At 42.1% G+C, this 25,276-nt stretch overlaps 1 protein-coding gene across 1 annotated transcript in view; it reads left to right on the top strand.

The window, feature by feature from the left end:
* gsk3ba (glycogen synthase kinase 3 beta, genome duplicate a) overlaps nucleotides 1–25,276 on the top strand; it is a 107,245-nt gene that overhangs the window by 43,447 nt on the left and 38,522 nt on the right. The window contains 1 exon segment of the mRNA XM_034185767.1: nucleotides 2,547–2,740. Coding sequence (XP_034041658.1) covers nucleotides 2,547–2,740 — 194 coding nt within the window.

Here is a 25,276-nt window from a genome sequence, read left to right as displayed (position 1 = left end):
CTTTTGAAGTCTTGACTTTCTTCTCTACTTGCTTCTGCCATATTCTAAGTTAGTTCTTCTACGAAACAGCGTCTGATCTGCTCTGTGCACTGGTCGCTACTGGCGTCAGAAGCTGCTGGCCGCTTCTGACGCCATAATCGCTCGACACAACACATCGATAACGCAATGTGTTGCCAACGCCTGTTGTAATTGAATTTTATCGATTTGTTGTTGCAGCCCTAGTATTAATGCATTTTGAAGATGTGCACAGTGGCTTTGGTGAATTGGGGTTATCAGATATGATCACTCAAAAAACAAAACAAAAAAGCCTTCATAATTCTAATCACTTTAATTTGATTGGGAACATCCCTGATTGTTTAATGTGATTATATATTGAGGTGGTAATTTTTTGTGCCTGTGTGAGTGAGTATGTACCAAATACAGAGAGGACAAACACATTTTGGCACTATTGGGAATCAGTAACACTACTGGAGAATAAGCCAGTGGATTCCTACAGGTCAGCAGGAAACGGTTGCAGCCACCAGGACTCTGTACCCTCCCAGAGTCGTCCACGTGGAGGAAGCCTACGGGAGCACATGGCTCAGTGATTTGTTGTCTAGGCTGTTTTCAGAGAGGAGAAGAACCGATCGGTGATTGGAGGAGCTTCGTGGCTTGTGACATGTTCTGGTGCCTGGTTATCCTTTAACTGCCAGCTGATGTGAACTTTGGACGTTCTGTGCTGTTGGGGAAAAACCAGAGTGGGAGTGTCCCAACTTCAAACGAGAGGCTTTTCACATGATTTCACAGGAAAAAGGCTGAACTGTAGAGTGTAGACTCGGGAGAGCAAGAGGCAGACGAGCAAATTAAGAGAGATTTTGATCTGTAGGGCTTTGGCATTTTCAGACATGCAGACCTTTGGGTAGCATGGTGACTTAGTGATTAGCACTGATGCCTCACAGCAGTAAGGTTGTGGAATCGCTTCCCATCCTTTCTGTGTGGAGTTGGCATGTTCTCCTCATGTCTATGGGGGTTTCCTCCGGGTGCTTCAGTTTCCCCCTACAATCAAAAACATGCTCATTTAGGTTCTGCCCTGGATTGTGTGTAACTGTAATTAGGATGGGTTAAATACAGAGGACAAATTTCGTTGCATGTATGTACATTACAGTGACAAATAAAGGCTATTATTATTATATTAACTGATTTATAATATTACTGTTTGCATTTGTGTGTTGATCATAAATGTGTCTCAGGGATCACTACAACATTTTAAAAAAGCTACTTCACTCAGGGATGTCAAAGAAGTGTTTGGGTTAAAAGTGTGGCCCAGCCGCATTGTGGTGGCAACGAAGCACCAAACTATCACGGTTCAGGGTCAGTCTTGAAAATTTGGTCAGGTGAAAATTTGTCACATCAGAGAAATGAAGCAAAAGTGGTTACCCGCGTTTACAAAATGACAAATCCACCTCCTACACACAATGTAAGGAGGGCACATCACCATTATTCTGTATAATATTGCAGTGGTTGAAACATATTTTTAGCCAAAAATGGATAAAGGATATGGTATTTCTCATCCTTATTGTAAAACTTTGCACCCTGAATTTGTTGTTGTTCAGTAGGGCTGCCACGATTAGTCGGCTATCAGAATCACCGGCGATGAATTTAATAATTGACGTCATTGTTTGTTTGTTTGTTTATTTATATATATATTTTTTAGCTTTGTTTTTCTCTCAAAGCTGCCACTGTACCTTGCACTGCTTTTCTGTCCTTGATCCACATGTGCAGTGGTGGTAATCTGTTTCAGCTGTAATCTAGATTTGTATCACATTTGTGCTATTCCTCCCAACTCTTCTGTACTTTGCTGCACGATGAAACCGTCTGATAAGACCGATGATTAAGTTGTGCACATATCATTCATCACAGAACCTACTGTGGACAAACTGTATCTGCATGAATTACCAACCAATTCCCATTTAAGTCATTATGGGAGGGTTGCTACTGTCAAGACATGAAGTTTGTAAAATGTGTATAAAAAAGATTATAATTTCACCTGGGCTGAAAAGGATTAATTTATTTACTTTTTTCTTTATGTAGTCCATTTTTTGTGTTCCTGTTACAATTTGTATAATCTCATTAGCTGTTTCAGTAGGCCAGGTAAACCTGTAACTTGAATAGCCCCAACATGTTTTAGTTGTTAGTGAATGGCACTGAGTACAGAACTGTTTGCTAATAGTAAAGGTACTGTATGGTTTGGTGTTTTTGTATGATTTAGGTCTAAAAGGTGTAAAGGATTGGGGTGTCTGACTGTTGAGTAATGCTGTATTTGTGAAAGTTTGCTGCATGGCGGCTACAGCAAGCCACCAACGTGGGATATTTGTTGTACAGGGTAATAAATGATCTTTTTGTGACCGTGGTCCACCATGCCATGGTTAATATTGATCCGTGGTATATGTTAGCTTACTGTTTAAATTTATTCACGTTCTTTGTTCCCTGCTTGCTAACTGAAAGTAGAAGATTTAAACTTTGTGCATATTTGGAATTTTTTCTGAGAACATGCTTTTTTGTTCTAGGGGATAAGGATGGCAGTAAGGTAACGACGGTTGTTGCCACTCCAGGCCAAGGTCCTGACAGGCCACAGGAGGTGAGCTACATGGACACCAAGGTCATCGGCAATGGATCGTTTGGCGTGGTCTATCAGGCCAAGTTATGTGACTCTGGAGAGCTGGTGGCCATCAAGAAGGTGCTTCAGGACAAGAGATTTAAGGTAATATTCAGTTCACAAAAGACAAAGCCAGTGTTTAAATAATAATGATAGGCTCGGACAGTACATTCATTTATTCTTGGTCTTTCAGTTGTCCTTTTATCCAACAGTCTAACCAGAGTAGATGTTTGGTGAATGAAAGGAGAGTAGGACAAAGGTACTGTGAAACAGACAATTTGTTCCCCCTTTACAAGAATGGGGGAGATCATAGAAGCTGTGAGGAAAAAATCACAAAGGAATACTTCAATTGTGTTTTTGAATGAGCAGATCTGTGCTTTGTGTTTTTTTGTCTTAATGTGAAGTGTCTGTGCATTGCAGTGGGCTTTTTTGTTATTCTGCCATCCAACACCAAGTTGAACACATTAATACTCAGTCTGTCAGCTTAGTTCAGTCGGGGCTATACAAGTGTCATAGTAACTTCTGAACAAAGTTCTTCCTCCCACACTGTTAAGAGTTTGACTGATGTCGTCTATGGTGACATTATGTGGGATAGCTGTCGATCCAGCAGTGAGGGGGTCTCAGTGTCCCTGCTACCAGCTCACTAGTAAAATAATTGAAACTGCCAAACCTACACAACAGTTACATTTTTGTTACATCTTTAGCCTGAGTTAAGGTTCTCTGTTTCTGCAGCTCCGTGGTGATGCAGAGCTTTCTGCACTGCTGTGTACCCCCTCTGAGCTCCTCTCCATAGCCTGACGTGCACCTTCCAAAAATTTGCACCACAAGGACTGTGATTAATCACTTTTCTGGTTTCACGCCTTTCTCTCCTGTCATATTTAAAGGTCTATGCAGTGTGCACGCTGATTACATTTCAATCATGGATCAAATAGAGGAACATTTGGCAGAAAAGTCAGCAAATATGAGGGGAGAAAAAACAGTCTTTTTCCAACCGATGCCAATTGGTCTGTCTACTTGGGAGTAGTAACTTGACCCGTTTGGACACCAGACCGTGGTCAGGTGTGAACCTCTATCACATAATTTCTTTGTAGCATTTTTGCCCTGGCATTGAGTTGAGTAAACTGGTCAAAGGGTTTACCTTGAGGCTTTTACTCCCCCCATCAGCAAAGTACATCTGTATTTGAGTTGGATAAGTGATAATAGTGTGGTCAGCTCTCGCATCAGCTTCTTCTGTCACATAACAGTGTTTGTTCCTGTATCAGATGCACACAAGATGTGGTGAGGTCATATCCTACCCTTTTTGTGAGCCTGTGGCTCCCATGTGGTTAGTGTGACATGCTAACAGGTAAACTAGCTGCTTTCAACTTAATAGCACATTGGTCAGGTTAAGTTGAACCACAGCGTCAGTTTTTCTTATTTTGATGTTGCTTCTTGATTGCTCCACCCTCCTCCCGCATGTTTGCTCTTTCTTTTAGAACAGCTTGTTGGGAAACACTGAACGCCAAGTCTCCTCACATGGTTTGCCAAGCACGTGCCATCAAAGTGGGTCTGTGATGTACCACTGTGCAAAAACTCTTTTCAATTTTTTTCTCTAGCGCCCCTCCTCAACCTGTGTTTTTGTTCTCTGACTCTGCGCTCGCCTGTAAATTAAACTTGGATATTGTAGAGTAGTTACTCCAACATGTGCTACAGCTTTTGTTCTGACTCTCTCCTGCTCTTTCTGTGTGTGTGTGTGTCAGACTTGGTGCATGTTTTTGTCACCTTTGGAGACATTGTATTAACTTTAATCAATTCACTGCAGACTTGCAGTCAAGGTGGCTGCATACTTTATCTGACCTTGTTTGGGAAACAGACTGAGAAGTGTTCATAGCCCCACTGAAAAATGTTCATTGCCTCATTTCCACCGCAGGAACTCAACCTACTTCCCAGATTTCACAAATGTTTACAGGAACGGCCTTCTCGGCTGTTTTGTCTCCATTGCAGTGAAGACCCGCCAGGCTTGTAGTGACAGCAATCATTTTGCGAACAATCGCGAGCAAGCAAACTTGAACATTAAATGCAGTACAACATAACATTTGCTTGCTAGCTACCTCTAGCATTCAATATTAGTGGACTACTCTGAAAGCAAAATGTTTGCAATTTTTACAAAATTGACTTCCCATTAGATTGTGTTGTGTACTATACATAAAATACACACATGGGAATTCAGTGGATTCCCAGATTTTTGTGGGTCGACTGACCAAAATCATTCTTTGTAACTCGTGCAAATCCACTGATGCATGACATTCAGCGTACAAATGGTAAATGGACTGCATTTATGTAGCACTTTTCCATCTAAACAAGTGTATTCCCGCGTCTGAGCGCCCTGGGGGCTCCACACGAAATTCTGCCTGAAGTGGTGGTGGGCCTTTGCACAAAATTGGCCAAATGTTATGTTTGTCAGACTGCCCCTTTCAATAAAATATCTGATTTCCTCACAGATAAAGAATAAGTCACCTTTCTGTATCTGTTTTTCCTATCCTTTTATCATTTCTTAAATGTGTTTCTTGGCAGCTGATGATTGGCACAGCAAAGAAGAAGAAGAAAAAAAAAAAAGACATGCATGGTCAGTTTTCAATATTAACCACACAGACAGTAATTTACTTCACTGAGATATTTTTGCATAGCGATTATATTCAAATAGAAAAGTCTGGCTCTCATGGAAGCTCAAACAAAGTTCCTACGTGTTTAAATCTAGGCAACTCTAGTTAAATATTCCTTTTGTTGCTGTCTGTACAAAGCTAGCCATATTGTCACAGAACACTTAACTGTTTCTTGCACAAGTCTTTCACAATAAGAGCACAAGACAAACGAATGATGAGAAAAACATAGTGAAAACAAATTGTTTTTTGCTTTTTACACTATGCTGGGGGGCTACAGAATGAATTTATTTTAGGTGGGCATTTTAATAAACTTTACTTAAAAAATATATAATTTTGTGTGGGCATTTAACCAGCTTTCTGTCTGGCACTTTTTTAATTTCTGCAGCAAAAATGAAGTGATGTGCAGGGCCAGTTTTCAATGTTTTCAAGGCAGACAATTTGCTTAACTGAGACATTTTACACAGCATTATATTAAATTTCAAAAATAACATTTATTAATTTATATAGCGCCACATCACGACAAGTTGCCTCAAGGTGCTTCAGAAACATCATTTAAAAGGCAGAAAAAAATGAAATAAGATTAAAAACAGGGCAGCACGGTGGATTAGTGGTTAGCACTGTTGCCTCACAGCGAGAAGTTCATGAGTTCAAGTCTCGCCTGTGGCCTTTCTGTGTGGAGTTTGCATGTTCTCCCCGTGTTTGCATGGGTTTCCTCCGGGTGTTCCGGTTTCCTCTCACATCCAAAGACATGCAGGTTAGGTGGATTGGAATCTTTCAGTTGTCCATAGGTGTCCGAGTGGGTGTGAATGTGTTTGTTTGTCTGTTTGTGGCCCTGTGACAGACTGGCGTCCTGTCCTGGGTGTACCACGCCTCACGCTCTATGACTGCTGGGATAGGCTCCAGCCCCCCATGACCCTTAATTGGACTAAGCGGTTGAAGATGAGTGTGAAGATGAGAAGATTAAAAATTTTAAAACACAAATAAGTAAAAGGAATGGAATAAAATAAATAAAAGACACACAATCATATAAAATGCTAATGATAATACAGGGAAACGTGTGTCTTATTAAAACAAACTCTGCCACTCATAGAAGATTACCAAAAAAAAAAAAAAAACTGCCTCTGTAAATCCAGGCAACTCTACAGTTAACTAACCAGTTTGTTTCATGCTTATTCAGATAAAAAAAACAACAACATAATTTTCCCATCGGCCTCTCACTGAAAACAATGGAACATCTCTGTGTTCCACTCTCTCACTCTTAAAATGGCAAACAAATGTCCAGGCAGCAGGAAAGATCCATCTGAGCTCCCTTCAAAGTTCTTAACATGGACAAAGCTTGATGACGAACTTTGCAGACATCAGGTGACGCAAAACTCATTTTCATTTATTTATTTTATGCTCATTTATTTGGCAGACCGGGGTGGTGGTCCCTCTGTTTAAGAAGGGGGACCGGAGGGTGTGTTCCAACTATTGGGGGATCACACTCCTCAGCCTCCCCGGTAAGGTCTATTCCAGAGTATTGGAGAGGAGAATTCGACCGATGGTCGAACCTCAGATTCAGGAGGAGCAGTGTGGTTTTCGTCCTGGTCGCGGCACACTGGACCAGCTCTACACGCTCCATCGGGTGCTCGAGGGTTCATGGGAGTTCGCCCAACCAGTCCACATGTGTTTTGTGGATCTGGAGAAGGTGTTCGACCGTGTCCCTCGGGGTGCTCCGGGAGTACGGGGTCCGGTGTCCTTTGCTAAGGGCTATCCGGTCCCTGTATGACCGCAGCAGGAGCTTGGTTCGCATTGCCGGTAGTAAGTCAAACCTGTTTCCAGTGCACGTTGGCCTCCGCCAGGGCTGCTCTTTGTCACCGGTTCTGTTCATTATTTTTATGGACAGAATTTCTAGCTGCAGCCAGGGTGTAGAGGGGGTCTGGTTTGGGAACAACAGAATCTCGTCTCTGCTGTTTGCGGACGATGTGGTTCTGTTGGCTTCGTCAAATCAGGACCTTCAGCGTGCACTGGGGCGGTTTGCAGCCGAGTGTGAAGCGTCCGGGATGAAAATCAGCACCTCCAAATCCGAGGCCATGGTTCTCGACCGGAAAAAGGTGCTTTGCCCTCTTCAGGTTGGTGGAGCGTCCTTGCCTCAAGTGGAGGAGTTTAAGTATCTTGGGGTCTTGTTCACGAGTGAGGGACGGATGGAGCGTGAGATCGATAGACGGATCGGTGCAGCATCTGCAGTGATGCGGTCGCTGTATCGGACCGTCGTGGTGAAGAGAGAGCTGAGTAGGGGGGCAAAGCTCTCGATTTACCGATCGATCTACATTCCGATCCTCACCTATGGTCATGAGATTTGGCTCATGACCGAATGAACGAGATCACGAGTACAAGTGGCCGAGATGAGTTTCCTCCGCAGGGTGGCTGGGCGCTCCCTTAGAGATAGGGTGAGGAGCTCGGTCACTCGGGAGGAGCTCGGAGTCGAGCCGCTGCTCCTCCTCGTCGAAAGGAGTCAGTTGAGGTGGCTCGGGCATCTTTTCCGGATGTCCCCCTGGACGCCTCGCTGGAGAGGTGTTCCGGGCACGTCCCACTGGGAGGAGGCCCCGGGGAAGACGCTGGAGGGACTACATCTCTCGGCTGGCTTGGGAGCACCTTGGGGTTCCCCCGGAGGAGCTGGAGGAGGTGTGTGTGGATCGGGAGGTCTGGGCGGCTTTGCTTGAGCTGCTGCCCCCCCGACTCCGGATAAAGCGGAAGAAAATGGATGGATGGATGGATGGATGGATGGATGGATGGATGCTCATTTATTTTAGGTGGATGTTTAACCAACTTTCTTCCAAAGAGGGGGCGGACTGATGCTCGGCCCTGGGCCCTCAGACGCATAAATACGCTAGAAGCTCAAAGTGCTTTACAATGATGCTTTACATTTGCCCATTCTCTCACACTCCGATGTTAGGGTATTAAGGACTTTGCCCTTGGTGAGTATAGTGTCTTGCAGGATTTGTACCGAGGATTCTCTCGTCTAGTGGCTAGGTCCACTGCTTAACCACCAGACCATCACCTCCCGTGCAAAGTTCACGGCAATCATTACGGCCTCTCACTCTGGCTGTGATACCCTGAAAAGTTAATGTGCACCTACAGCTGCTGTGGCCTTTGTGTTCCAAGTCCAATTTCTGGCTACTTTTCATCTTATTTTGTTTGTGTACTGTTGCAAATGTCACAAAACATCTCATAATTTGAAGAAAAGATTGTAGGGCACAACGTACTCTCAATCCATCTGTCCTCTTTGCTGTGCATTGTATTTCATTTTCTTCTGTTTGCTTTTACAAATGCTCCTTGGTGTTGTCTAAAATAAAAATAACTTTTCAGCTGCAGCCCCTGCGGTTGAGGTGCGCAAAGGTGTCGGATCACCTAAAATGGAAACAGACCTTATGTCTGTACTTCAAAATGGTTTGTTGTCCTGTAAAGTGTTATGGTTAAGTTAGGCAACTTTCTTGTTATTGTGATCAGTGGTTCATTGCCTGTTGTCCAGTGAACTTAAGTCAGCATATGTGGGCGGGCACCTGGAACATCTTTCCTCAGAATAGATGGCTGATGTCCAGTGAACTTGGAAAGCTCCACATTGACTTGGCAGATCTCAGTTGAGGGGGTTGTATTGCAACAACTACTTCTAGGGACTGAGGGAGTAGTAGTTGCTGTGGCAGACCGGCCCCTCTTGATGGTGTAAGATATCACCTCTGTCGGAGAACATATTATGAGGCAGGGTTTGCTTTAGAATTTTTGGCCACTGAGTCCAGGAACACGTTGAAAATGTGATTCCAAAGGCTCAGCACTGAGTCCCAGCACCTCAAGGCAGCTGTGTGGCAAATGATGCTGACCATATTAATAATGCTGACATACACTGGTGTACTTCTAATAATTTATAGGTAAGTTGAGACCATGTTGAAGCATGCAGATATACGGCAAGTACAGTAGTGTTCAGAATAATAGTAGTGCTGTGTGACTAAAAAGATTAATCCAGTTTTGAGTATATTTCTTAATGTTACATGGGAAACAAGGTACCAGTAGATTCTCACAAATCCAACGAGACCAAGCATTCATGATATGCACACTCTTAAGGCTATGAAATTGGGCTATTAGTAAAAAAAAAAAAAGTAGAAAAGGGGGTGTTCACAATAATGGTAGCATCTGCTGTTGATGCTACAAACTCAAAACTATTATGTTCAAACTGCTTTTTTAGCAATCCTGTGAATCACTAAACTAGTATTTAGTTGTATAACATCTGCGAGGCATTAATTTTGTTGGTTTAGAACCAAGATTTTGCTTGTTTACTAGTGTGCTTGGGGTCATTGTCTTGTTGAAACACTCATTTCAAGGGCATGTCCTCTTCAGCATAAGGCAACATGACCTCTTCAAGTATATTGACATATCCAAACTGATCCATGATACCTGGTATGCGATATATAGGCCCAACACCATAGTAGGAGAAACATGCCCATATCATGATGCTTGAACCACCATGCTTCACTGTCTTCACTGTGAACTGTGGCTTGAATTCAGTTTGGGGGTTGTCTCACAAACTGTCTGCGGCCCTTGGACCCAAAAAGAACAATTTTACTCTCATCAGTCCACAAAATATTCCTCTATTTCTCTCTCGGCCAGTTGATGTGTTCTTTGGCAAATTGTAACCGCTTCTGCACATCTTTTATTTAACAGAGGAACTTTACATTAGCTTATATACGTTAGCTTCACACAGGCATCTTCTAACTGTCACAGCACTTAAGGTAACGCCAGACTGTCTTTGATCATCCTGGAGCTGATCAGTGGGTGAGCCTTTGCCGTTCTGGTTATTCTTCTATCCATTTTGATGGTTGTTTTCTGTTTTCGTCCAAGCGTCTCTGTTTTTTTTGTCCATTTTAAAGCATTGGAGATCATTGTAGATGAGCAGCCTATAATTTTTTGCACCTGCGTATAAGTTTTCCCCTCTCCAATCAACTTTTTAATCACACTATGCTGTTCTTCTGAACAATGTCTTGAACATCCCATTTTCCTCAGGCTTTCAAAGAGAAAAGCATGTTCAACAGGTGCTGGCTTCATCCTTAAATAGGGGACACCTGATTCACACCTGTTTGTTCCACAAAATTGACAAACTCACTGGCTGAATGCCACACTAATATTATTGTGAACACCCCCTTTTCTACATTTTTTTTACTAATAGCCCAATTTCATAGCCTTAAGAGTGTGCATATCATGAATGCTTGGTCTTGTTGGATTTGTGAGAATCTACTGAATCTACTGGTACCTTGTTTCCCATGTAACAATAAGAAATATACTGAAAACCTGGATTAATCTTTTTGGTCACATAGCACTACTATTATTCTGAACACTACTGTATATCGGAAAATTTTGGGCGTGCACAATGTTTTTAATGCATGCCAGCACATTACTCCTACGTCCCACAGGGCTTCCTATGCTTCGATATTTCAAAGTTCCACATGTTTCACAAGATGGGCATTAAACATCCAGTTGCCGTTGTTACATTTGTCTCTTTTGATTCTTTTGTCCAGCTGTTGTCAATAAGCTGGTAAGCATAGACATTGCTAACAGCTAGCAGTGCTAACTGCTTCAAAGTCCTGTGTCCACATCACAGCTGTACTGTTGAGGTCGCTAACCTGCTGTCTCTTCCTCTCTGCGCCTTCATGGTCATACTCTTGCTAAATTAGATAAACCTCTGCAGGTTTCTCATAGACACATTTAAAAATAAAACATGGACCTCCCCAACACACACAGACAAAGGCGGAATGGAGAATTGTTTAGCTTCCCTAAATTTGTCTGAAGTCACGCAGACTGCCATCTGCACAATGGTTTAGATTTAATCTGACTAGATATGATGATCAGACTGTTTTTCAGGAGTTTTCCCACAATCTTGGTTTTAGTACGTGCTAAAATGGGCACAAGAAATGACCAGAATGGAATGTGGTAGTTCTTTCACAGAGGCACTTTTGATTGAGATATAATGCAAAATGTACACCAAATGGGCTTTTCAATATTAAATTGAGACACCCACAAAATCCACAACCTTGTCGATAAAGGATATCTAGCTATATAATGCTTTCAAATATGAAAGAAATTAAATCTTTTTTGACAGTTATAAATTTTTGACAATTCATTCAAGTTAAAGGACGGGGATTTTTCCTGACTTTGAACTTGAAAATTGAATTAGTTGTTGCCTATCAGGATATGAATCCTTTGATAACAATCTGACACATGCATTAGCTGCACCCTTACATAGGGCTTGCTTGCATGATTACCTGTGTGTGTGCATGCGCTCATTTCAGCTCATGACAACATGAAAAAAGTTTTTTATTTATTTTTTAAATTTTTACAAAATTATTTTTTTTAAAAACTAACGTACACATGTGTTCACACCCCACAACCGGCTTGGACCCACTCAGTCACCGCTTGCAGCTATATTTTAATTTTGATCTTGATACGACCTGTGGAGTTTAGCCATGCCCCCTTTTGTATCTGAAACTGTGATGTCTGATATGATCCAGAGCTTCAGTGCCCGTGGCACTATTTTAGAGAATGTCCATTTGCAAGTTTTAGTTTGACAAGAAGCTTGTGACATGAAAAAGCTTTTGGCAAAGTTCTGGCTGGATGTATGACCACTCTCATGGGTAGAATTTGTAATGTTAAATTCATCGGATTCCTGTCCCATCTATGTTAGTAGTATTAGTATTTTCAACTGGGTTGAGGTCAGGACTTTGTGAAGACTTTTCCATATCTTAATGTTAGTCTATATTGTCTATTCCTCAACAAGCTTTTTTGGATCACTGTCCTGTTGGAACACCAAACTCTGTACAAGTTACAACCAGGGCTGCATTATAGCTTGTTTTTACATCATCAAAGCAATATGCGCATGCGCAACAGTGGTGTTCACTGGTGTTCCAGCAGCTACCAGATCATGGCATGCCTGTGTCTTGGTGGTTCTTGGGGTGTTCCCAACTATCATGACTAATTTTTTTTCTCATCTGGGGTGACTGTTTCATGCCTTAGCAAAGTGGTTGTACACATACTACTTACACAGGTTTATGGTGGAGTGGCATAGAGTAGGACTTTCTTTTGAAGGAACTGCAGTTTTCCAGAAGGTACATAGGAAATCAAATCTAGATTTGATCTGGGTTTTTGTGTGTGGGTGTGGGTGTGTGGCAGAACGTCCTTTGTTCCACTACACCATGTAGTAGTGAGTAGTTGTGCAACAGGCAAAAGTTTAACTATGCACAATTTTTCCAATCACAGCCACAAAGCATATAACACATTGAGAATTTTTATAGGCGTCTGTGTGGCTCCCCTCACTATTCTCGTTCTTGTGTTGTTGGAAGGTTTTGAGAACTGTCTGCTCCAGACAGATTTACCGTACAGTACTAAATTATATTTCTCATTGATTGTTGAAAATGAACTCCAGTCAACTAACCGTGGAAACCAGACGTCTCCATCTGGGTCTATCGTGGGCAATATCCTGTGCTTGGGTCAAGGTCACATTTCATGCTCTGGGGAACCTGTAACTGAGGGACTAATTACCAGAGGATTTTTTTCGCCGCAAGATTTTTTTTATTTTTTTATTATTATTATTATTAAAACAGAGGAGAAACTATAGCACTTTGCCATTTTTTTAATACCAGTGGAAGCCATTTCCTGCAACTTCATAGGCAGAAGAAACTAGGAAAAACATTGTATGAAAAAAGAGATTCTGCTTGGTTGCCCACAGATTGGAAATAAATAAAATAAACTTCCATGCAAGTATCGATCTTGCTTATTTATTTTTTGTATGAGTGTGAGGAGTGCTTTTTAAAATAGTTTTTATTTTTCCACACTAATAAATGAATTTTGAGCTGTTTTCTCTACGAAAACGCCTTTATTCACGGTGAGCTTTTTTTCTTCCATCTGCTCGCCGTTCCCCCTCCCCTCTGTGGTCGCTGAGCGCAGCATCCTGGAGGTTCTGACAGTTCTCCGTTTCATCGACAGTGGGCACCACGAGAGATGACACAAAAAACAACAAATAGTCCTCTGATCCGCAAGCTTTGTTTCTCGCTTGCGCTTCCTCGCGATTCGTACAAACAGAGAGTCAGCTGAAGGTGTTTGTGAACTTTCCTCTTAAACCTTTCCGTGATGTTGGATATTCCACCGATAGCAATGCTTAAATTTTTGTGTGAAGGTTAACCACACCAATGACAAGAGTTGGCACGTTGAATCATCGGGATATGCCTCCTTTATGAGCTTACACAGGAATTAAGTGAAGACTAGAGAAATCGCTCCACGTGGATGCAAATTGACGAATTTCAATAAATTTAAGCAAAATTATCCAAGGAAACAGAGTGAACTCCCTAAACTTTAAATCGATATGGTGCTGGTACAATGCCATGTTTCCATTGCTTCAGCCCCTTTCACACGGGGCCACCGTAGCGTTGCATAATGCGGCGTACCGACTACGCTGAGTTTATGCAGCCCTACGTGCCAGTACACTAAGGGATGCAAAGAGGTTTCGGACACAGTGCTCTACACATCACTCTGCTGCTGTATGCAAGTCTATGCAACACTGTGCTACTGTACACCATGTCTCTGCAATTGTACACAACCCTGCACCAGCCTGGCGAAAAATCCTTTAGGTTTTTTATCAATACATCCTTGCATTAGCAGGGGTGGTGGCCAAGTGGTTAATGTGCTTGGTTTCAGTTCAGAAGGCTCCGGGTTCAAATTCCACCCCTGCCACATTTCTCCATGTAATGTGGAGGTACGTCAGGAAGAGCATCCAGCGTAAAACCTGTGCCAATTCAATATGCAGATCCACCTTGGATTTGTGGTGGCGACCCCGAGTGCAAACAAGGGAGCAGACGAAGGGACTTGTATAAATGCATCCTTGCATTGCTAGATTTTATGCATCCTGCTGAACTTTGCTGGCAGTGAAGTTCAAAACCACAGAAGAAGAGACAGGCCAAGATTCCATGTCCGAATAACTCCTCACGGACGGATCTCGCACATGATTAGCGGTTGCAGCTCCGCTGGCTGCAGCTCCACCTACATCTCCTTAAGTTCTCTCATGATTGTGGCATGTTAAATAAAGTCCATTAACTCCTGGAAATAATGTATACTGACTTTTTCCAGTGTATCAAATCCATCTGCATGTCCAGACAGTCTGTAAAAACGTCATGGAGCCAAGCTTCTCCCCGCTGCGTGCAACTTATACAACCATTCCTGCATACTAGATATGCAGCACACCTTGAATCAGTCAATTTTCCATCGCTGTTTTAGCTGAAACATTTATAAATCAACCCCTGTCATGTTGAAGTGTCCTTGAGCAAGAGACTGAACCCCACATCAAATACATTTGAGGGTGGATTGGTGTAGAGAGGGGCTGTTAAAACATTATCCAAAGGGGTGGGAGGAAAATAAAGCTAAATCCATGCAATACTGCTGAACAGTGTCGCATCCTAAATGTGCAACTATCTGCATAATCAGAATTTAAAAGATTTATGTGATTATAAAACCACATCAGTGTTTCCTGAAACAGCTGCCAAAAATCTTCAGCATATATCATCACACCTCTAATCAGCAGCTGTGAATGTGTCAGGTGTAACACTTGCAGCATCTTACTGCTCTCCTTCTCCCTCCTGACACACCACAGGATGACAGGTCAGCAGGAATGACTGCAGTATAACCCGAGCTGAGCTGGTTTTCACTGAACACCCTGTCTGCTCTCCTCCATATGGTGCCATCTCGTTCACACAACAGTGCACACATGGACACGCCCTCACACACAGCCACTAAGCCGCTGCAGAGGAGGCGCACGGTGGTTCGATGTTTGGTCTGTGACCCCCACAGCACAGTGTGAGATGATGTCATTTTATGGTTGTGGTGTGGGGTTTTGGCTGGTCACAGTTGGATAAAGCATGAAAAGAATAAGACATCGGAGGGCGGTGGAAACCATTTGCTTGTAATTGAATTTAGTTGGTGGGATTGTCTGTGCAGGATGCTTTGCTGGACAGACAGCACTCTCTGCTTTGTTGGAAAAATGAATAATGGAGGATTAGAATTACAACCCAGTGAAGTGGCAGAAAAGCCTGGTAGTGACTTGTGCGTCTGCCTCAGCCAGCGTGGCCCTGACCCACTTAACTGGATCTTATTAGCCAGCAGTTATTTAATCAGTCATTTATTTCACTGTTCATCCACAATCGCAGGCAGCTAGTCGGTTCATTTTTTTAGGTTAGGGTTAGAGAAAAGTACGGGTTAGATTGTGTTTAGGGTTAGATTGGTATCTGTGTAGTCTATTGGTAATGAACACTCATTTTTGTATCTTTCGCGGATCAGGAGAGTGTCTAATTGTTGGGGGAAGCCCACTGTAGCTCATGTGTCTGTCTATTGATATGTCATCTATCTATCTATAGATATGCCATCGATCTAATATACGAGGTCTATTAGAAAACTATTCGACCTTTTTATTTTTTGCAAAAACCATATGGATTTGAATCACGTGTGATTGCATCAGCCAAGCTTGAACCTTCATGTGCATGTGAGTTTTTTCACGCCTGTCGGTTGCGTCATTCGCCTGTGAGCAAGCTTTGTGTGAGCAGTGGTCCACCCTTCTCGTCGGATTTTTATTGCGAAGAAACTGTCTGAACGATTTGGAGCTTTGCTGCATCAAATTTTTCCAGAAACTGTGAGGCCTCCAGGTGGACACCATTCGGAAAACTCAGATGGTTTTCAGGGACGATTTTATGGGGATTACACAGACTAAGGAGTGCTCCAACCGGTTTAAAGACAGCCCACAGCATCTGAGAGCACAGCGCACTCCGAGCGCCGATCAACAGGCTGAAACCCCGCTGAAACAACCAGATCATTTCCAAAGTGAAGGCTTTGTTGATCCGGGACGTTGTCCGACTTCCACAGAAATGGCAGAAGACGTGGACATCAGCACTTTTTCGGCACATTCCACTGTTACAGGTGTTTTTGTCATGGAAAGAGAAGGGGAGGGATGCGCCATGGAGCTGCTCATGGCCCGGACAAAAGCACCTCCGTGTTGGTTTCACAGGACGGCTTTCAGACGGCTTTCGGTGGCTTTTCAGTTGTGTGACTATCCGAGAAATTGTGGATGAGCTGGACATGCCCCAACATGTCCTGTGAGGCTTCATCACGGTGTTGCTTTGCGCCATGCAGCTCCGTCCCGATGCGCGAATTTCTCCGCACGTCTGTCTCAATGTGCCGAAAAAGTGCTGATGTCCACGTCTTCTGCAATTTCTGTGGTAGTCAGACGACGTCCCGGAGCAACACAGCGTTCAGTTTGGAAATGAGTGGCACATTCCACTGTTACAGGAGTTTTTGTCATGGAAAGAGGAGCGGAGAAATTTGCGCGTCGGGACGGAGCCGCATGGTGCAAAGCAACGCCGTGATGAAGCCTCAGAGGACATGTTCTGGCATGTCCAGCTCATTCACAATTTCTCGGATAGTCACACGACTGAAAAGCCTCTGAAAGCCATCCTGTGAGACCAACACGGAGGTGCTTTTGTCCGCGCCATGAGCGGCTCCGTGGCACATCCCTCTGCTTCTCTTTCCATGACAAAAACTCCTGTAACAGTGGAATGTGCCGAAAAAGTGCTGATGTCCACGTCTTCTGCCATTTCTGTGGAAGTCAGACGACGTCCCGGATCAACAAAGCCTTCACTTTGGAAATGATCTGGTTGTTTCAGCGGGGTTTCAACCTGTCGATCGGCGCTCGGAGTGCGCCGCGCTCTCAGACGCTGTGGGCGGTCTTTAAACTGGCTGGAGCACTCCTTAATCTGTGTAATCCCCATAAAATCGTCCCTGAAAGCCATCTGAATTTTCCGAATGGTGTCCACCTGGAGGTCTCTCACAGTTTCTGGAAAAATTTGATGCAGCAAAGCTCCAAATCGTTCAGACATTTTATTCGCAATAAAAATCCGACGAGAGGGGTTGACCACTGCTCACACAAAGCCTGCTCACAGGTGAATGACGCAACCTACAGGCGTGAAAAAACTCACGTATGCGCACGAAGGTTCAAGCTTGGCTGATGCAATCACACATATGCATGGTGGCAGCCAATCAGAGCAGAAAGGTACAGTGACATATGCTGGCTCATCTCACTCCAACTCCTCCTCCAGAATTGCAGAAAATGCTCTGGAACTGCAGCGTTTATGTGTAAATCTAAGGTGTTTCTCATATATTAAAGCTAGCGAGAAATAAACACTTCTGTGTTGAAAAAGGGACATCAGTGTCACACATCACATCGAGGTAACCTGTTTTTTTTTTTGTTTTGTTTTTTTCAAAATGCCCTCCTGCAGATGGCGTTAAAAATAAAAGAAAATATTCATTATGGAATTCCCCCCAGATATGTTCTGTTCATTAAAATGAGCTGTAATTTTACAAGTCGTTTAAAAAAGTAAACCATTATAATGCTTGGATTTCAGGAGAAACTAAATTTTGTCAGTTTAGTGAAATATGGGTGGCCTCTAGTTTTAACACAAAATAGAATGTCTATGTAATAAAATTTGAACATGTTAAAATAAACGGCAGTGTTTCTTTTATTGAGAAGATATAACTTGGATCTACCAAAATTGTGTTTTTTCTGCTATTGAGAAGAGGTGCAAACATTTTAATAAAGATTTTGTGTCTGCGAGACTCGCACTTTCTTTGTATATTTTGCTTCCCTGAACAGCAAGTAGAAAAGGTTATGTTGGCTGGGAGCCGATGGGAGAGTCGAGCAGCTGACTGTAGCTTAGCAGCTATCTGTAGCAACACTGTCATATAAAATGAATGAAATGAAACAATATTTGTACAGCATTCCTGTTCATTTAGATTTCTGTAGTCAAAGCAGAAAATGTTTTAATTTTGCCTGTGTGTGCTGTGTGCAGTCATTCTGAGGGTCACATACAGTTGTGCTCAAAGGTTTACATACCCTGGCAGATTTTTTTTTTTTTTTTGGCCTTTTTTCAGAGAATATGAACGATAACAAAAACTTTTTTTTTTCCACTCATGGTTAGTGGTTGGGTGAAGCCATTTATTGTCAAACAACCAGGTTTAGTCTTTTGAAATCATAATGACAACACAAACTACTCAAATTAACCTGATCAAAAGTTTACATACCCCTGTTCTTAATACTGTGTATTGCCCCCTTTAACATCGACAGCTTGGAGTCTTTTGTGGTAGTTTTGGGCGAGGCTCTGCTGTAAAGCTGCCACTGAATATGTTTTGGACTTTATTTACATCAATTACAAAGAAATACATACAATATGGCACTCCATGGTAAATCTGCATGGAGTAGACAGTTCTCAAAAACTGAGTGACTGTGCAAGAAGAAGAGTGAGGAAAGCCACCAAGACACCCAGACAACCCAGGAGAAGTTATGGGCTTATGTGGCTGTGATTGGAGAAATTGCACAGTGCAAGCTTTGCATTTTGCATCACTACTCTTAGCTTCATAGTAGAGTAGAACAGAGAAGGATTTTCTTTCACCAAAACAGATCAAATGCAGGTTTGCATTACAGATGTACCTTCTGTCAATTTGTAGCTAAACTTTCAGGTCTTCTTTTTAAGAAAATCCTCCTCTATACCACTTCATCGTGAAGATGGATAACTGGTGATACAAAATGCAAAGCCAATAAACCAATCCAGAAAAAGCATAACATAGTCTATGGACCATGAAGTTAAAAAAAAAAATAGAATTTATCAGAGGGCATTCTCAAGTGTAAAAAAATAAAGTGACTCCCATAAAATTCAGAGAGCATTTTTTAAGCAACCCTCAGAGTTGGCTAACTCGCAGTCAGAAATGTAAAATACAGATGTAGGTCCATATCAAAAGTAAAAAGTATGCCTTGTCTGGATTGGAGTTATAAAGCTAAAAATTGGGAAAAAAAAATATGCTTGGCTCCTTTGCTAATGTTGTCACGGTGGGGTTTCCACCGAGGCAAGCTGGTTAGACTTTTAAACTAGCTTCAAAACAGCCAGGGTCTACCAGGACCAAGCATATACTTTACTTACTTGTCAACATACGATGGATAGGCCCTGCAGATTTGTCAGAAAACCTCATTCTTCTCTTGGTCATGACCAAGCCACGGCCATTTCTGTGGCCAGGTTGGGACAAAACCTCTCTGCCTCTTGTTTCTTTCATATAGCCTGTCTCTCTCCCTTAACTCATCATCACTAAGCTTCCTCTTCTGGCCAATTCCTGTAGCAAAACTCTTTCCTGGTTGTTGTCCGGGTTTAGGTGGATGTAATTTAAACATATTTTAATTCGAATTTCAAAGCGTTCTGTTAGATTTGCGTCTTGTTCCTCTTCATTTCTTGCAGCTTCCTGTGCATTTAAAGATGCTAACGAACATTGCCGAAGACCCGTGACGGAAACGGCCAATTGCACACTCCACGCATCGACAACATATATTTCAATATGAGTGAAATTCTGCGGGAACATGGTGCGTGGTTAGGGATGGGTATTGGTAAGATTTTATCGATATTGATTGCGCTTATCGATCTGATTCCTTATCGATACCGCTTGTGAATTTTGTGTGTACCAAAAGTAGGCTTTAAAAGTTTTCTATGTCAACATTTTATTGAGTCTTAAAGTAAATAAATATGAAATTGGTCACTGGATCCTTAAACTCTGGACCTAAATAAACTCTACATGGTGGCTCCTTGATCTCTGAACATAGATAGAAATAAAATCTGTAGTTTTTGTCAAAAGCATTTCCTTTCAGACATTGGCATGAATGTCTTTCCATACCTCTGAGCTGAGCTCTTGCAGCCGGCTGTGCTTAACATCAGCATCAGTTTAATTCATAAAGAATGCAGGATGTCTTATTTTGGGAAGAAAAAAACATTTGTTGATTGTATTTTATTTTCTGTATTACAGCGTTTGGAAAGGGGTGTCATTCTATTTAAAGTGGCAATTCGTTTTGTTAAAGTTATTAATTCCGACCGGACTCTGTGTCGGCAGAGAGCCGCGCAGCATTTGTGGCTGTGCCAACGGAACGGAGGACGATTCTCGTTTCTTCACTGCCACAAGACAAGATCCTACTTGGTGACTTTAATCTGCACAAAAGTGACTCAGTCATGATTGACATATTTTTGTGGCTTTGAGAGAAGTTAAGAAGCGGACTTGCCGCTTCTGAAGAATTATTATTACTATTATTGCTGTTGTTGCTATTATTATTAATATAGAAATTTAAAAAAATAAAATTTTTAATACATTTGACTCTTTCACAACAACAAGCGCTGAGCCATTAATTATACAGAAAATTAATGCACACAAACGTGCTGAAATGCCAACAGCTAATGCTAACTTTAACATTGAAAACGCCATAGACATGCTTATGCATTAGCATCGGTCCCATTTTTAAGTTATAAAATGCATCTATCAACTGTTTCAGAAGACCATAACAGGTCGGTTTAACATAAAAGGGTATTTATTACTCACAGGCATATGCTCTTTAGGGTTTTAGCGGTGAAAAATTAAGATAAAGTCCAACAACCCAGCGGATCAAACCATCTCTTCATTGGTTCACGCTTCAAAGTGCCGTCGCTCTGCAGAAGCGGTTGATTACAGACCCGCTGCAGGGTCTGCAATCAATGTAGAGAAATGATCATTTTCCTGACAAAGACCCTCAAAACCGCTGGCTGCTCTGAAGGACCGATAAGGGAATTGTTAAGCAAAAAGACTATCGATATTGGTGGATCGAATCATTTCTTAACAATACCCAACCCGAGATGTGGTCCGTGGTGCGAGACCAAAACAAACATGGCAGACTTGAAGTTTGATGACACAGAGATGTAAAGAAATTCGACTTTGCCGCCGCAAAATATGGTAAAATAATAGAATTTTGCGTGTTTTTGTAGTGGTAAGAGCGTGCCATCATTTGATAAATTGTAGTGGCCTGAAAGTGGGCCAAATTGGCGCCGGGCCAGCAGGCAAATGGCTATGTCGAGCCCTGCGCCTCGTTGCAAGTTGAGTGTGCGCACAGAGTTTGATGTCATGAGATTTTGCAATGCAAAACATGCCGGCATCAATAAATCGATGTGTTGGACAGTTTGGAACTGGTTTTCCATTCTGATGTCTAAGTAGCTGCAATAAATCTAATAAATCTCATCTTTGAAATATTAATTTGCTACTTCTTTCAGATGGTATGTGTGGTTTCATGCATGCAGTTCTTATGTACATACACAGTAACAAAACCCTGGTTATGTTCTATAATCTGTATAGTCCACCACTCTGGCACAGTCCGAGTTTTACTCTTGACCCTGATTCTAGTTTTCTTTTCTGCTCCTGGATCCTGACTATTCTCTGTTCAGTCACAGCAGTGGAGTCCAAACTCTCCCACCATTACATGAGCACTTTAGACCAAGGCCACATGAAGCACTGTGGTTAAAAAAAAAAAAAAAAAAAAAAAAGGGGAGGGGGGGGGGTAGAAAATAAGAGAAAATTTTAACTATAATGGAGCTGTTAAGGCTTTATGTAACTGCTTCTCTCTGCACTGCCATTCTGTGCACGTACATGTACTGTGCACTATGGAATGTCATTGCCGGGCTCAAAGCTCACATTTTGTTCTCGGTGCTGTCACACCCATATCTCTTCATAAGGCTTACTCCAAATCTAGTTTTGCTTTAAAATGTGGAATTTTCACATTGCTACGGTCTTTGTTGCAGTTCTTCTTCTTCTTTTTTTTTTTTTTTATTTGTAGTTACTGTTGCCTTTTATGGGCACTGAAAACACACCAGACTTGTACAGTCATGTTGAAACTGTTCAATCCAGGGGTCTTGAAGAAGTAGAATGAGGATCTTATTTGCTGCATGAGCAAAATTTTGTGAGCCGTCCTCCGTCTTTATGATATGCTCTAAAATCCCATCTGGCTTCTTCTTTTTGCCAAATCTGTGTGTTCACCTCCATCAATGGAGGTGCAGTGGTAGGGCTCTTGCTTCCTAACAAGAAGGTCCCTGGTTGAACACCAGCCATGCCTCAGTCTCCATGTACATCTAGATTTGTGCCAGGAAGGGAATCCAGTATGAAATTTGTGCCAAATCACAAGCGACCCCAGGAGCAGCCAAAAGATTCACACACAGTTAATAACCTTAATAAAGGGATCTCAAAGAAATGTTGGGTGTTGAGTGTGTATGTTGATTTGTTTCATTCAGCACAGCTAGCTACTCGCTGATGTTGCAACGTTGCCTTAAAATCATAGGATTACTGTAAAACAAATGATGAAGCACCATGTATCATATCTCAGTATGTCTTAAATATCTGGTGGTATACTTTACCATGGTCCGCTTGAACAGGTTGGAATTAATTGAGTTCCCAGTTTGTGTACCATGGTACATCTCATTTGTAGTTGGTGTTCAAACTGAATCCAAGCACCAAATAGCTGAACCAAATCTGAATTTCGCGGTTATATATTTTGTTTTGCTATGATAAAACACTGCACAATGAGTTGCATTTTGACATGAAGTGCAAATGTGCCTCAGTGAATTTGAGAATGCCTTTGCACAGCCTGTGAAAACCACAGTAAAGAAACATGAAAGTGTTCAGTGAACTACTTGCAGAGGAGTTTCACTTGTCTGAAAAGGAGGGGGGGGGGGATGTGTGCAAAGGATTAGAGGCTCGAAATACATAATTATTAGAAGTGATGGCACAACATACTGGTCTAATACAACATCGACACGTGATCATAATGTAACTGGGGGAAACCTGATTGAGCATATAGAATTTCTTGTAGACAGTATCTATATAGAGGTCGGTAACAGAATTTTAAATTTTTCATACCTATGGTAACAGACTGTGCTCAACTTTTAGCAGACTTTTTCCTTTTTTATTATGAATACAAATTTATGACAGAAACTTAAAACAGATAGCCAGTTAGCAAAAACCGTTGGCAGTACCTTCCATTACATTGATGACCTACTTACTTTAAATAACCCTAATTTTGAGAATGAAATTAAAAATATTTACCTATCAGAATTAGAGCTTAAAGGGGAACATTACACAGTGACAAATGCAATACTTTCCTATAAGAAACATACCAAAGACCTGATATTCCACACTTTTTACACTAGTACTGCAAGTACATACGTTTATTGGACATTTGAACCTTGCACTGTCCCGAGCTCCCGCGGGCCGCCACCTTTGTAGAATATCCGCTCGGCGCTGACGTCATTGACAAGACTGTACATAAGCGGGTGTGACCAAATAAGGAAGTGGGAAAGTTCACGGGCATAGGGTCGTCTCTCTTGTTTGAGGCACATGGCGTGCAGGTCGTCAAGTGGAGTAATGCGTGATTCAGGAAGTGATTAGAGCTGTTTTCAATGGCCAATTTACAGAAAAAAATGATTAATCCGCCACGAAATAATTATTTTATATACGCACCGTCCAGCGCAGAGCGCATGGCAGCTGGTGGAACAAAGAATGGCGTCCAGCTGTGATCACAGCGGGTGCCGTGTCAGCTGCCACAAACAGGAATGAGCAGATCGAAGAAAGTGGGGAGGGGGGCGCCACCACAGCTGCTATAAACGAGTCTCCTCCGGTAGATCCGGAATCTATTCCAGCCAGGAGCATGGATGACTGGATTCACGGCTCGGATGGCAAAGATGTTGAGACAGAAACTTGGTACCTGGCGCAAACTTGGCACAAAAACAGACCTTGAATTCAATCTTCACTCGTTAATTGGCCACAAACACCCCGCATCATGCCCTGTGTTTTGCAGCACAGCATCAGACACTTCAATTGATGTACAGAAGTAATGCTTGTTTGACATGGGCCATGTACAAAATTGTAATTCCAACAGTGGACATTGGTGCATATGTACAGTCTTTCGTCAATGACGTCAGTGCTGAGTGGATATTCTACAAAGATGGCAGCCCGCGGGCGCTCGGGAGAGCGCAAAGTTCAAATGCCCGATAAAGGCATGTAGTTGCGGGACTAGTGTAAAAAGTGTGGAATATCAGCTCTTTGGTATGTTTCTTATAGGAAAGCATTGCATTTCTCACTGTGTAATGTTCCCCTTTAAAAAGACTAAGAAAACAATGGCAAACTTTCATACTTAGATATAGAGTTGAGCATTATAGATACAGTTTAGAACAGCAGTTTTTGATAAACGGGATGATTTTGACTTTCATATTGTAAACATTCCTTAGTAAACCAACATATGGTGTTTACACCTCCCAACTAGTCAGAATTGGTCGAATCTGTGATAATTACCAAGTTTTTTCCACTAGACACCACAAACTTACTAGTAGATTGGTTAAAAAAGGGTTTCTGTATGAAGAAATTGGTTCTTCAGTTTAAAGCGTTCTTTAATAGATATCAAGAGATAGTATCTAAGTTTGGGGTTTCCATTAGAAAGTATGCCGAGGATGTCTGCCTATAGTAGAAATCCATAACCTAGCTAGCAGGGTGAGCTTTAGATAAAAAATGAAAACATATACCATCATAGCTTCTGTTTCTATAGTAACATAGCCAGATTTATAGCTTAGCCAACTAGCTATAATTTAGTTCTATAGCAAGTCCACAGACTAGGAAGATGTAGACTACAACCTTCTCCTGTATGAACACCTAGGATTCATTGTTTACTGCCTTGGTTGTGTACAGTGCAACTTGTGTATGCATGCTGTCCATATCCATGAGCTACTTAGGTGGGTAGGGAGAATTCCCATGGGATAAAAGAGCTTTTTAACCTACCACCCCTGGTTCTCAAGGCCAGGCACCTAAGTGGCTCTGCCTTTAGTAAAGATATTTAGGTGTGCCTGAGTAGGCACTGGGTGGGTTCCTCCTTAGATTTGGGATGTATAATAGAAGATGAGCCTTACTGAATTTTCATGCTGAGATTATATGGTTTATATGGCTGAGATTCTAACGATTAAACAAACTTTCCTGCTATGAGCTGGTGTTGACAGATTTTGAACTGAAGTCAAATATCAAATTAGATGAATCCACTCAATGTACTGCCCACCAGCAGTCTGCTAGGTCT

The sequence above is a fragment of the Thalassophryne amazonica genome, chromosome 14, assembly GCF_902500255.1.
Source record: "Thalassophryne amazonica chromosome 14, fThaAma1.1, whole genome shotgun sequence".
NCBI lineage: Eukaryota > Metazoa > Chordata > Actinopteri > Batrachoidiformes > Batrachoididae > Thalassophryne > Thalassophryne amazonica.
The sequence above is the reverse complement of the archived record's forward strand: the minus strand, read 5'-3'. Positions and strand labels throughout refer to the sequence as shown.